Consider the following 15,174-nt stretch of genomic DNA (forward strand, 5'->3'; position numbering starts at 1 on the left):
GGTTTTGGGTTTGGGCCTCAGTTTTGGTTCAAGTTGGGCCAGGGTTAAAATGGTCATTTTACCCCAAGTATGGATTATGGATCATAGTTTGGAACCCAATTACTAATTGGGTGTTATTTGGGTATTTATAGCTCGGAGGAGTCGTTAGGGCAACAGGTAGGGATTTCTTTCAGTGAGCTTCTGCATTCGATTTGAGTATCCTCACTGTTCTATGGGTCGAAGGCACCAATGCCGGCCCATTTAATATGTATCGTAGGAAGACCCGAGGGTAACCCTTGGCATTTTGTATGAAAGACCAGGAGGCGGCTCCTGGCAATCTGTATGCAAGACCAGAGTCTGAACTATGACAATTATTAGTTAAGTAGTTGTAGATTGTATTCTAGTTGATGTCCTCTTATTCCAATCGCTTTCCATACGTCCCGAACATTCCCGATCCACTAATCTCCATGCAATCTGCAATAAAGCTCACGAAACTAGAAAGTACCCGAAATGGTCATAAAATAACAAAAAGGAAAATATGCATGGAAATTAACTAAAATGCAGATGAAATGCGCTAAAATAAACTATAAAAAGAAGTGAATAAAATGAAACTATCAAATCACCCCAATCTTAAACCTTACTTGTCCTCAAGTAAGACAAGACTAAAATGAACTCGGGATGAACTATCCTAAGAGAAATAAAAAGAATGGATAGAACCGCAGAACCTGATCACCGTTAGTCAACATGGTCAGAATTGATCTTGCTATAATGCTATTATCTCATGAATTTTTCATCTGATGACAATGGAACCATAAACCACAGCCAGGACAACTCCTCTAGGTGAGTAAGGAGGGATGGTTAGTCGCAGCCTCAATGGAATACGCATACAATGAAGAACATTTGTAGTAGGGAAAAAGCAGATGGACGGGCTCGTGTGGAGCTCTTCTTTAAGTGTACACTCTTATCACGAAAGTTGTGTGATCTCACGTCTGCCGGCTACTCTCATGTGTGATTGGTTTCATCACTCGGACACCGTTGTAGGAATCAGTTCACTAAGTCTTGGCCCAAACCTCCCGTAGTATCCGAATCGACAGTCTGCCTAAGATCACCAATTTGCGAAAACAACACGATCTATATACAACAAAACATTCCTAAACAAATAAATAAGTATCAAACGTCGGGTGACCAAAATGTAGGAAAATTTGTTCAATAATTGAACCGGTCACCCATCCAAGATAATCGTGGCTTGGAATCTGCTTGGGATTCTTTTTTTTTTTGTTTTGTTTTTTTTGGTTAAAACTTGAATGTAATAAATGCACTCACATAACGAATTTTTATCAAGAACACTTTTTGACTCGAAATTTGGTTCCCAAAAATATGTAAGTGGAACCGAAGGGTAATAATAATAATAATAATAATAATAATAATAATAATAATAATAATCTGAATGGTCTAAGTGTGAAAAGGACCATGTGTGGAGCATAGAGATGTAAGCTCCTTTTCGAACTTGTGATTTTTCAAAAATAATGAAAATGTCCAAATATGGACTAAAAGACTCTCTAAAATCCTAAGAAAATCGCAAAAAAAATATGGTGATGCAAGGAGACCAGATATAGATTCTACTCGGGGACAAGCACCAGTGCTTCATCCTAACAGTTCAAACATGATCAAGTGTGATCCTCTCGGCGGTATTGACCGCAGGGCTAAAAACATCCATTGCTATAGTATATCCTACAGTTGTTAGTATTGCATGCATAATTCTTCATGAAAGCTATGTGGCCATGATCACTTACCCCTTTAAGCTTCCAGCATTTGATCCCAAGTATGAAGTCCCAAACTGCAGCTAGTGGTCCCGGTTCGATGGGTGAGATAGTTATAAGATCCTGGACCGATAATGATACAATAACTGTGAACCAGTTCCATGGCATCCAAAGGGGGGTGAGAATAAAAAGACAACAAAAATGCATGAATGCTAATTCCCTAAGCTAAATGTTATGCAAGAATAAAAAGTGGAAAAGAAGAAAATAAAATCTTTTTGGAATTTTATAAAATAAAAAAAAATGAATGCGAATTAGCCTAAAACTAAAATGATATGCAACCTAACTAAAAATGCATGAAAAAAATATAAGGAAAAAGAAATGCCCTACCCCAAGCTTAAGAACAAGCATTGTCCTCAATGCTTAAGGTAAGGGCAGAAATGACCTAAATCGGAGGATCGGGAGGCGGAAAGTGTCTGTGGCGGTGGTTTCGTGAAATTCCGACCGATAGAACTCCGACAATCTTGACTTTTTCGGCGAGGTGGGTATTGGAAGGTTATGTTCTTAAGAGGAATGGAGTGGGAGGTCAAGATGGTTAAATGAAGAAGAAGGGAAGCTGAACATTTTAATCTATGGGTCAACAAGGGTCAATGTTGGTCAAGAAAAGTCAAAAGGTCAACTCATTAAAACCTTTGGTCAACACGTGGTCAAATAATAGCTAAAAATAGCCCAAATTGCCCAGCACAGTGCACGGGTCGCGCAGAGTAGCACGCGGGTCGCGCATACCTTGCAGTTAAGTCTTGGGCCAATGTCGTTGCATCACACCTGGCCGCACAACCCACCCGCGCAACATCACGCGGGTCGCGCAACCTCCTGATCCTTATCTTCATTTTTGCTTCTTTTTCTTCGTTTCTTCGCATTTTCTTGGATTGGAAGGCCCCGAACATATGGAAACACTTAATTCCTTCAAAGACAACTCCTTGAGGATCCCAAAAACATCTTCAAACTTCTTTATTTGAATTTAAAAACACGAAAGCACAATTCTTTCCAAAATTTCTCTTCTTTAACGTCTTTGGCGAGACGCCTCCAAACTTCACCTTAAAACTTTGGGGCGTCCAAATGGACGACATCTTGTACATTTGAATCAAAACCTTCATTGAATGGCTTCAATCGATGTCCAGTAACCTTGCAAATTTGCCTCGTGTCGACATTTTTTAATTTCCACACCTTTATTGGGACTCTTTTCTTATATTTGACTTTCTTTTTATGAGAGAACCATACCAGATTTAGACCTTTGATAATAGCAATCATCCAACCATATTCTTTCTTGTACTTATTCAGTAAGGTGACCAACTCTTCCCTTTTTGACATGGTGGTTGAGTAGGTGACCGTTTGGGTGTCTTCTTTCTCGGGATACGTATCCTTTGAAGGGTCCGACAGATTTATCGTTTCCGGCTCTTGTGGTTGTTCTACCACTGGAGTTAGTTTCTCAATGGTAGTGGGTGGCTCAACCTCTCTTTCGTTAACCCCTATTACTTCCTCTATACTTTCATTGACAACTTTCTCAATTTATTCCTCCTCTTTGACAACCTCTTCCACTTCTCCTTCTTCTTCCTCTTCTTCATATAACACTCTTGGGCCATCAAAACTTTTATCATCTTTCAAAGGAATGGAACATGCGCTATGCGATGGGATCTCTTCGGATGGTAATTTGTATTGAGCTTCCATTATACTCATCGATTGAGCAATTTGTGTTATTTGTTGCTCTAAGCTTTTGAGGCTAGTTTGGGTTGTTTCCTGGAAAATTTGGGTAGAAGTGGCAATGCTTTTCACTATGTCCTCTAAGGACATGCTTGGCCTTTCAGTTTGTTGAGGAGGGTACGGATAAGGTTGTTGGAACTGTGAAGTTGGTTGGTATTGGTTATTTCCCCAAGCTTGGTATGGGTTTTGGTATTGGTTATTTCCCCAAACTTGGTTGTTGTCCCACCATTGATCATGTTGAGGCTGATCATAACTCCATTGGTTTGACCGGTAGTAGCTTCCCTTATCTTGCACTTCTTCCCATCTTCCTTGTAAATATGGACACATGTCAGAATGATGTCCATTTTGAGCGCAAAAATCACAAATAAAAGGCATGTGTTGCAAATTTTGGTCACTTTCAATCATCATAACTAACTGAGCTAGCTCATAAAGTTTATCTTCAATGCAAGGAGTGTTCATTTCCGAACCATACTTTTTTTTTGCAATTTTTGAGTATTAAACTAGAGTATCTGCACAATAAGATCTAGGCATAGAGAAACAAACTGATTAAATATAAACCAATCCCCGACAACGGCGCCAAAATTTGGTGGTTGTCGAGGCCAACAAAATTAATAACCCTAAATATTACACACTAAAATAGTGTATAGTGGTAAAGGGATCGAATCCACCGAGATTGGTTCAATTTTATAGCTCTATGAAAAAGCTCTTTGTAAAAATACTCGTAAAATGACAATAAATTAAAAATGGGGGGTTTGGTCTTTTGAAATACTTGAAATAAACTAGAATTAAACTAAGATTTAAATAAACAATTTCAACAAAAGTAAGAGTTTGATGTAAAATCAATAAGGGAAGGATGGTTGACTTAAGGTTTCCTCACTTTGACTTTTGATGAACATATCATTAGAATCCAATGGTGCAATACTTGATTTAAATCCTTAATTTGGCTATAGAAATCCAAGAAGCTTGAGATTACCTAGACTTTTCTTAGTTGTTAAAATGGTTAGAGAAGCTCATAACAATTTCCTTAGTCAAAGTCACAATTTCCATTAAGCATGTAATTAGTGAAAGTCAACTAGCATTAAGAACTAAAAAGTCACCAAATCCAAGAGGAGTCAAATACTTTCACTACCATGTTGGAGAAAATGTTTTTATGATTGTGTGAAGCAAAAACAACACAAAAATCATTTGTTGCTTGCTAATTTGAGGATCCTTTACTTAATCAAGAAATTAGCCAACTAATCACCACAAACACATTTAAACTCATGAATAAAAACATACAAGTAGTGATAAGATGTTAAAACACAAAACATTCCCATAAAGATTTAAGAACAAGTTCATGGATTCTTCAACATTCAACAAAAGTTCAAAGGATTCAACAAAAGTCAACCAAGTTTTGTTTAGCCAAGCATGGCTAAACTCAAAGAAACAAAGTTAGAAAAGATTGTACCAAACATTTAACAAGAATCAAGAGATGAAAAGATGATGTTCTTGAGGTGTTCTTGGCCTTCAAAAGTCTTCAAAACTCCAGAGAAAATGCTCCAAAATCGGATGTCCCAGAGTGTCCAAAATATGGGCACCAACCTTCCTCAAACAGCCTTCCAAATGAAATTCTGAATTTGCCCCTGCAGTGTTGCGCCAGACCCGCGTGCTGTTGCGTTGGTGGTTCCTAAATGTCGCCTCTTTGAGGTTTGGGCCTCCATAGCTTAACCCACTTGGCCCAGTTCGAGTCCAATCAGCTCCTAGCCCATTTTTCTTCAAGTTTTCTTCAATTTAAGCCCAATTTGGCTTCTCCAAATGATACATAGCTCGTAAACTCGCCCGATTAATAATCTACGCATGCTTGAATATACTCCCGCATCTTGCAAATTTAAATTTTATTTCTCTCCAAGCCTTCAAATAATCATCAAGCTTGCTCCATGCATCATCTCCACTACCCATCAAGCCCAAAATCCTCGACGTCCTCTTATTCCAATCGCTTTCCATACGTCCCGAACATTCCCGCTCCACTAATCTCCATGCAATCTGCAATAAAGCTCACGAAACTAGAAAGTACATGAAATGGTCATAAAATAACAAAAAGGAAAATATGCATTGAAATTAACTAAAATGCGGATGAAATGCGCTAAAATAAACTATAAAAAGAAGTGAATAAAATGAAACTATCAATGCTTGCATGGAAGACCACGAGGTGGCTTATGACACTTCTCTGTAAGACCCAGGGTTTTGGCCCTCGGCCTGGCAAGGAAGACCATGAGACGGCTCCTGGCATAATGGCATGACTATGGTTGGCACATAGCACTTTTATTGATTGATTGGATATGTATGAGATGTATGGCTTATATGATATGTATGGTATGTGGTATTTGGGGAACTCGCTAAGCTTTGTGCTTAGACTTTATGGTTTATGGTTTCAAGTACTTTCGGTTCGAAAGGGAAGGGTCGGCTTGATCGTAGCGCACACACCCGTGTTTTTCCACAACTCATGATTTTGGGAGTTACTCTGATAATTGTTTTACTTTGGAATACTTTAAACGTTTGAATAATGAAACTGGATGCTTGAATTTATATATACAAATGAAATTTTTACCCATGATTTTTGGGATGTTACAAAGTTAGACCAGGGGTAAAATAGACATTTTACCCTAAATATGGATTATTGGATATAGTTTAGAACCCAAGTATTAATTGGGTGTTATTTTGTACTGATAGCTCGGGGAGTCGTCAGGACAGTAACTAGGGATCTTTAGCGAGATTCAGCATTCCAGGTGAGTTTCTTCACCATGTATAGCGGGTCGAAGGCATTAATGCCGACACAGGATTTGATATGTTAGAATACTCATTGTCTGTGTGGCACTAGTATGTGTATGTGCTTGTATGATTTCTGGGTGGGGCCCGATTATTTTCTTGCATGTAATTATTTAATATGAATTGTATGTATGCAGAGCCCGTTATGCGAGTTAGGTCGGGGCCCGTTATACTCATTGGGCGGGGCATGTTATGCGAGTTAGGTCGGGGCCCGTTATACTCATTGGTGGGCCCCGTTATGTGTTATATCTATTGTTATGTGGTATTTTGGGGAACTCACTAATCTTTATGCTTACGGTTTTCAGTTTATGTTTCAGGTAGTTCCAGTTCCAAAGGGAAGAGCTCGGGTTGAGTGCATCGCACACACCATCTAGATTCCGCACTTGAGATTTCACTCTGATTTTTATGATGTTTGATACACTTATTTTATTCGGGATGTAAGGAAATGTTTGGAATACTGTTTTTACTTAAATTGAAAATAAAATTTTTGGATCATGTTTTTGGGACGTTAAAAGAACCCTCAATGGTATGGACGATTTTGGAAGGATTCCTAGGGTTTCTAGAAGCCTACTGCTGGCAGATAAGGAAAACATTTGAATTGGGATTAAATATATTATTTAATCAATTCAAATTTGGTTTTGCCTGCAAGTTACCTAAAGTATAAATAGGACCCCTTGAGAGCCAAATTTCGTGCACTGCCTTTCTAAGAGGCTTATGAACGAAAATTCCTTCTCCTTCCTCTGTCTCCTCTTCATTCTAGGATTTTTAGGGTTGTGGGTGTGAGCCATTAGAGACATCATATTTTTTGTGCTAGCTTTCCAAGATCTACAAAGGAAGGGATTCAAGGAATGGTTTACTACAACAATTCAAATGTATGTAACCATGGATCTATTAATCTCAATTATAGTAGGATTCTCATAGGGTTCTTTATATTCATAGTATGTTGCTATTAATTATGAAGACATAGATCCATATAGGTTGCATGTTCCCTAAAGTGCTAAGTGATTTTTCCGCATTTACATGTAATTTTATAACCAATAAAACCTGTCACATATTATTTTGCATCAAATCATTTTAAATCATAGTATTTTGTATCATATCATTTTTGGATCATATTATTTTCGACAAAATGATGTTAGATCATAATATATTCAATTTCATTACGTTTTAGTTTATAAATAAATTTGGATAATTACATTTTTTGAATCATCTAGTTTTAAATCGTAAAATATACGATTAAGGATTATAACATATTTGGATCAAAATATTTTTGGATCATAACAAATTAAGTATCATAGACATGTTCAATCGTAATTTTTTTTGGATCATAAATATTTTGAATCATTTCATTTTGGATATTATTTTCAACATTACTTTTTTTTTTAAATCTAATCATTTAAAATAAAGTGTGATATATAGACGACCTTAGTTTTTATTTTTTTCGAAAAGTTCATAATATATGATGTATAACAGACCTTTAAAATGATTTTTTATTTGGAGAATGAAAATTTTCACATCTTATTTTTTTATTAGACATTCGATTCCTTTAAACAAAATGTATGTAGGCTTAACAACAATATTGTTTTAATTTTTTTTACAAACTTACTAAAATAGTAAGACGTTGCGTTTTTAGATTTGGAGAAAAAAATTCATTATATTTTATAAAAACTAATATTTCTTAAAATTAAAATATGAACACTTCGAAAGTATATATTTTTAAAATTATTTTTATAAATTCATTAATATAGTGAGTATAAGTATTCCTTAAAGTTTTATGATTTTTGAAAAATATATATTTTTTATGGAGTTTTTTTTATAAAAATAAGATTTTTTTTTTCAAAATTTCATGATTATGCTCATTTTATAGAACAATAAATTTTAAGAACTTTAGCGTTTTTAGAAATTTATTTTTCAAAGAAAAAAAATTATGGAAGAAAAATGAAATTGGTGTAAAAAAATAAACATCAAACCAATAAGAGAATGCCACATGTCTCAGAGTCGGAAGAGTATGGAAATGGCGCGTAGTGTGACATTTGTTTTGTTATAAGTAAATAATGATGTTTGCAATATAGTAATAGTGTAAAGTATGCAAGTGTATGTAATAAACGCTAAACAATATGATAACAAAAGTGTCTAGCCCAAAAAGGGTATTTTGGTCAGTATGTGTAAATTATGAGTTTGAGTAAAAAATTTAATGTCTTAATAGAGAAATAATCTAAATTGATAAGTGTAATCAAATTAATAAGGTCTTAATAAAAAGGACTTAATGCATTAAAGAATTGTAACATCCCAATGATGAGGTATTTCCAATTTTAACCCTTAGTATGAAGATTATTTGCATTTTAGCCCTTGTGTATGAGAAATGTTGCAAAATGGCCCATAGTGGTATTTTTGTAAATTATGGGCGGAGCTCACGTACGCTGGGCATACGTGTCAGAACCTCAAACCCTAATTTTTAGGGTTTGGACCCTATATAAACATCATTAACTCTCCAATGTGATGGGTTTTATGTAATCTAACATCCCTATGGTGTACACACAACCCTAATGCTTTGGATTCTAAGTTTTCTATAATTATACATGCAATATTCATTTTCCAAAGCATGAAGCCTAACTAGCATACAACTTTGATATTTGAATCATAAAATAACTAGTTAGATGATTACCTCTTATTGTAGCTTGTAGAACTTGGCCTTATAAGAGCTTAGCACCTCAAGTGTGATGCCTCAAATGAGTCACGAACACCACCAACAATTGGAGGACAATGAGAGAGGTTTAGGAGACACCAAAATCGGCTAGCTTCTTCTTGGAATACTTGTGTGTCGATTTTGGAGCAAAGGGAACACATTTATAGTGTAAAACTCAATGGTCACTTGTAAACCCTAATTCATACACTTAGGCTTTTAATTCAATAACACTTCATGGACTCTTATATGAACTGAGTCCATTACTAATTAATCATGGATCATTAGTCCAAATTATATGTATCACTGATTTTCATAATCAGCCCTTGTTAATTTAATCAGTCTCTTTTGATCACTAAATTAATTCCACATTAATTCTTGATCAATACCAATTAAATAATATGATTTCTCAATTAATATATTATTCTTATAATATATTAATAAATTACAAGTAACATCTTTCTCAAATATCCATTCTATCATATTGTTCTGATGAAGGCAACCCAAAATGGATCATGCTACTATCGGGTCAAGTACATACCAATTATAGTTATGGGCTTAGATAACTAATCCAACAATCTCCCACTTGGATAAGTCTAATAACTATAACTGCAGGTACGAATTCAAAAACCGACTAGCAATCGTAGCTCTCAAAAGCCGATGTCGAACTCTGACGGGTCCATTAGATAAGGGATCATATAATCCTCTGTTCTTCAAGATATCGTGTGGACAAAGACATGGAATAAAGTCATACTTATTGTCCAACAGTTTGTTTCCCGAAGACATCTTGAAAAGGCGAAAAACTCACATTATGTTTATTTTATATCATTGTTAACTAAATATAGTTAATCAAATTATAATAATTTATGCTTTTTTTATCACCATTGCTATTGTTTCTATATGAATCGAGTCTTGATAAGGTTTGGGAAATTGCTATTAGGATGGAGATTCAGATTACTGTGGGTGTAGGCCACCAATTTGATATTGCCAAAGAATGTATCATGTCATTTTATATGTGCATTTGTAAAGATAAGATATGTCAAGTTTGACCATATGTTTTGGTTTCCATACATACCCAAGTCCTGGTGGTAATGTTGGTAATCTAAGAGAAGAATCATAGTAATGGAAGAAAGAATATGCAGCTGTGAAAACCAAAATAAAAAGTAGTCATGATCTATTCAATGATCACCGGACATTGAATTGTAGTTTCAGTTTCAGCATATGCTTATGAGAAATTTGTCAATTTTGGTAGGGGTAAGTACAAGCAATAGAAACATAATTTTATTCATTTGTTTATTATAGTGCCCTAGATACATTTCGTATCTACCTGCTTCAATTATACTCTGTAACTATGTCGACATTCATGACGAAGTATCCAAGTTACCTTTTCTTGGGTCGTGCTAAGCACGGGCCTTATACCTACCTAGTATATATACACTAGGCGAATGCCCGCGCGTTGCGCAGAAAGACATATATAGTTGAAATCTTTACAAATATATGTTTTTTTTAGATATAACAATAACGTTGTTGTTAAATTTGATATAATAATTCGTATACTAAATTGATATGATATATTGATTATTTTGAACTATATAATAATATATATATATATATCTATTATAACTGCATAATCTCAATCGTTTAAATGACTTCTACCCGCGAGTTACTCATGAATAAAATTAAATATAATATTTGCTTTAATGTTATTTATAGTTGTTGCTAGTGTTAATTAATTTTTTAAAATCTATTTGCTTAACGTTTTAATTGCTATCATTATAATTATTTAAAATTCAAACATTAGTTTTTGATTTTAAATGTAACAATATAATCATTTATATAGAGTTACTTTTAACTATTGTTATTGTAAGTTATTTTAAGCTACTTATTTGAAAACTTTTAACGATTATAAAAATATCTTTAGGAAATATTTTTGTTAAATTGATATTACAATTTAGTTTTTGCATTTAGCACTATAATTTATCCTTTTTAACTATTCACAAAATATTCTTTAGGTTTTTTAAGTGGAACTGAAATTTATATTTAAGTTAACACTGTAATGTTATATTTGAATTGCCAATTTAAGTATTTTGTCCAAACTGTTCAAAAGTTATAGCTTTAAACCGATAATGGTTTACATACAACAACATATTAAATCTAATAAATTAAGTATAATATGTTAAAAGTTAAAGATATAACTTTATATGCAGAAGCAAAAATATTATTTTAATATTGGAATTTAGTTTATTTATGATTACACTTTAGGTTTGATATTTATTTAACATTATTAACCAACTTATAATCATTATTAGAAAGACACTACAATTTATTACTTTTAACTATTTACAAAATATTCTTTGGTTTGCTTAAGTTAAACTAAAATTTATTTTTAAGTTGACCATGTAATGTTATATTCAAATTAATAATTTAAGTATTTTATACAAATTGTTCCAAAATTGTATCTTTAAAATGATAATGGTTTACATCCAACAATATATTAAAACAAATAAATTAAGTATAATATGTTAAAAGTTAAAAAAATCACTTAATAAGTAGAAGTAAATATATTATTTTAATATTGAAATTTAGTTTATATGTGATTACACTTTAGGTTTCATATTTATGTAACCTTATTAACCAACATATAATTATTATTAGAAAGAAATTGAAAAGTAATGAGAGTTTCAAATGAATGTGATGAAAGGAAAAATGCTTCCTTTATAATATAGTTTGATATATATATATATATATATATATATATATATATATATATATATATATATATATATATATATATGCGTGTGTGTATGTGTGTGAAAATGATAAACCACACCACAATCTAGATGACCCAAATTAATTCCATCTTAATGCCTATCACATAAGGAATAAATCGCCAAGTACTAGGAATATTTTGGATATATCATTGTTTGAACCCTAAACTTTTTTATGAAATGTTACACCTCAACCACTAGAGTTACTTTGTGATGGTCGTGTGTATGTGTATGTATATCTTTCATAAAATGGTCTGTCACAAATATTTTATGTTGGAAACCAATTGATAATTAACGAAGAAATCTTTTTTTCGGTAAAAGTTGCAAATCTATCACAAAATCTTTCATACAAAATTAACCACATGTTTTTTGTCGAAGGATTTTTGGTCGAATTTTTGTCGGTAAAAGCCATTCCGACAAATTTCACCGTCATAAATGATCATGTTTTGTAGTAGTGTAATATAGTAGTTTTTTCATAACACTTTTTAAGAGTTGAAAAATAAATGTTGATAATTTGACATGTTATTAAAGTCATTTTACTTACTACGTCTATAGAAAAACACACATATCATATCTTCATCATCGTAAATATATATAAAAAACAATTGATATAACATATTTATGCTTGTATCATACATATCATTAAACTTTAACACACGAATATATTTTACAACGTTCAAACTATTATTATATAAAGAAAAAAGAACCCACACATGTAGTAGAATACACAAACAATAACCTAATTAAGCCAACGTGACTTTTGCTCATAGCTTAAAACACTCAAGTGCCCTTTCTGCCTCACAATTGTTACCCGTGAACATACTAAAAAACTCTTTGTATGTGTAACCTCGATACAATGGTGTCAAGGAACTTTCCTTGAGCACACTATCCGCAGGTCGTATTAAAATGTCACTTGAAGGAGTCAGGAATGTCCCGATGGTGGTCCGTGACTCCTTTGAATTCGTCACCACTCGGTGCACCGCACTTGATAGCTTCCCATTGCTTATAACCTATTCAATTTTAGCCCCTTTGTCAGTTTTAGTCCAAAACATCGAATAGTATGCAAATTTAGTATAGAACTTACTCTTAACTGGAGCCCCGGGATCACAACGAAAGCATTAGGGAGAGGCTCGATCCCGATCCATCGGCCATCTTTAAGAGCTTGAAGTCCAGAAATATTACCTTGTTGAAGCATGCTAATAAGATTAGGGTCACAATGTTCGGGCATTCCGAGTGTTAAACTTGGATTTGGACAAGGAATATGATGGTTCACTGATATCAATTGGGTCTTGCTCAATTCGCCTCCAAAATACCCCGTTTCGAGCCCCATTCCTTCACAAATTAGCTCCAACATTGTCAATAAAAACTTCCTCGCTTCAATCGAGTACTTCCCAATAATATTCCTATGCATTCCATTAAATATATCAGTTAAAGAATACAAATTGTCAGTGTATATCATATTGGTGCGATACCGTCTTATAAGTGTCTATATATGTTGGAGTCTCCCCTCTTTTCATAAGACATTTTTGGGGAATAAACAAAACACTCTACATATATCTTACATAAAGTAATCATTAGTTTTTAATGTTTAGATCAAGAATTTGTTACCGATAACCGGAAGGATTTTCAGGCCAATGGGTTATATGATCTTCAAGAGGATGACACCGGTGAGTTAAATTGTCTCGCCAGTAATGAACCGTTTCATTTTTATAGTTTAACGTGCTCGTGTACAACCTACAACTCGAGTTTAAATCGTTTGAGTAGAATCTCGATTTAAATTCCGCAGGAGACGCAAAGAAATCTTGAAAAATTCTCATTGTTTGATCCATTAAGTCCCTCGAAACTCCATGATTGATCACCTATATTGTATAAAACGATCAATGTAATAAGTTCTTTAATCGCTACAAGAAACATGACATTAAGTGACTCACGACTTAGGATAATTACTTACCTGAAAAAGTCCAAAATCTTGACTTGCTTTTATAATATGTTGAACGATCTCAGATCGTTCAGGGCCATAAATCTTTTCTAGATTGATGATCGGAATGTCTTTGGATGCCGGAATATTATTGGTTCCAGGCCTTCGTTCAAGTGGGAAAACATAGCTTTCGGGTAAAGATTGAATGTTGGACCAGTTCGAAGTGAGAACATCCATAGTTGAGAATGCATGCATTGGAAGACACATTATTCATACTTATTTATATTTGAGATATTGTAAACTTAAACATCGTGCCATAATTTTGTATCAATTTTTAGTTTTGTTGTTATTGAAAGTTGTGGTCCTATGAGAAATTAGAAATGGACCACAATGAATCATATCAATGTATAATAAGATTTGTGTTGCAATCTAACATTAAATTAATGGTTGCGATAACGATTAGAAATTGGCTTCAGTTCATCAACTAATAATTGTACTTGTAAAAATTAGTTTTCTGGATGATAATTGTACGAATTCAAGTTATTAACTTATTGTAAAGTTTGCGTTCTTCAAAGAAGTCCTGCTTTGGTGTGGTAGGACACTTGCCTTTTTATTATTATTAATATACATATTAATATGAATAGTGACTATTGCGAGGGGAAAAGCCAGTGAGCAGTTGGCTTAATTTTGATTTTGTTATACACATTTCCCCTACATAAATGGTCCGTCCTTTTTGTTGAACTTGTCACTTTTGATCCTTATGTGGGTTTTGCTATTATGCACTCCTATTTATTTACTTTTCTATCTTGCACCTTTACCACAAGTTAGAGAAAGGAAAAATGACACAAATGCCCTACGAACTTTCTAGGGTTTACCCGTTAAGTCCCTAAAGCTTTTGTCGGGCTTTATGGGTCCCTAAACTAGGATATGACCTTCTCTTTTAGTCCCTGTCAACCTGTAATAGCCGGTTCAGTGACCTTTTAGATCAAAAAAACTCACATTATGCCCCTATAAAGCCAAAAAAATAAGTTCGGGGATCAATTCGTACCAAAAAAACTCTCATTTTCTTCTAAAGCCGATTCACACTCAATTCGTACCCTCCTAAACCAACTGCTCATCAACATTTTATTCAGCCATTACAACCACCATAACCCACCTTAATCACTATCGAATCAATATCACAACAGCCCAATCCAAACACCCTTATTCCTCCCGTTTGTCTTGTGAAATAAGCCACCATTGGAGCACCCATAACCCACAAAAACCACCATTCAACCACCATAACCAATCACCTGCAAAAAAAAAAAAAAAAAAAAAAAAAGAGATTAACTCTTGTTTTCTCTGTGAACCTCATCAAACCCATGCATCCTTCTCAACATCGCATCCATCAAACCTACAACTCGGAGGGAGAAGGACATGTAGCTTGTGAGATTTTGAACAGAAAAGAAGGAAGGAGGGGGTCAATTCCTTGAAGAGCTGAAATCGAATCAAAGAAAATAGTAG

The 15,174-nt window shown here is 33.9% G+C and overlaps 1 protein-coding gene across 1 annotated transcript; it reads right to left on the minus strand.

Moving 5' to 3' along the window:
- Positions 1-12,416: 12,416 nt before the first annotated feature.
- On the minus strand, positions 12,417-13,914 carry LOC145116220 (hyoscyamine 6-dioxygenase-like). Its single transcript, XM_079052584.1, has 4 exons — positions 13,705-13,914; positions 13,362-13,612; positions 12,838-13,156; positions 12,417-12,763 (listed from the first exon to the last, which is right to left on the minus strand). Exons 1-4 carry the CDS (start codon positions 13,906-13,908, stop codon positions 12,518-12,520), a joined length of 1,020 nt encoding a protein of 339 aa, XP_078908710.1. The 5' UTR covers positions 13,909-13,914; the 3' UTR covers positions 12,417-12,517.
- Positions 13,915-15,174: the final 1,260 nt, after the last annotated feature.

This window comes from Lactuca virosa, chromosome 5 (genome assembly GCF_052849685.1).
Source record: "Lactuca virosa cultivar CGN04683 chromosome 5, Lactuca_virosa_CGN04683_v6, whole genome shotgun sequence".
NCBI classification, from domain to species: domain Eukaryota; kingdom Viridiplantae; phylum Streptophyta; class Magnoliopsida; order Asterales; family Asteraceae; genus Lactuca; species Lactuca virosa.

Bases quoted from the DNA above. Each gene is read 5' to 3' on its own strand.
- LOC145116220 (XM_079052584.1), bottom strand. From the start codon at position 13,908: ATGGATGTTCTCACTTCGAACTGGTCCAACATTCAATCTTTACCCGAA. The intron at 13,157-13,361 runs GTAACAAATTCT...TGGAATGCATAG, and splicing joins GAAAATCCTTCCGGTTATCG to GAATATTATTGGGAAGTACT. The intron at 12,764-12,837 runs GTAAGTTCTATA...AAAATTGAATAG, and splicing joins TCCCGGGGCTCCAGTTAAGA to GTTATAAGCAATGGGAAGCT.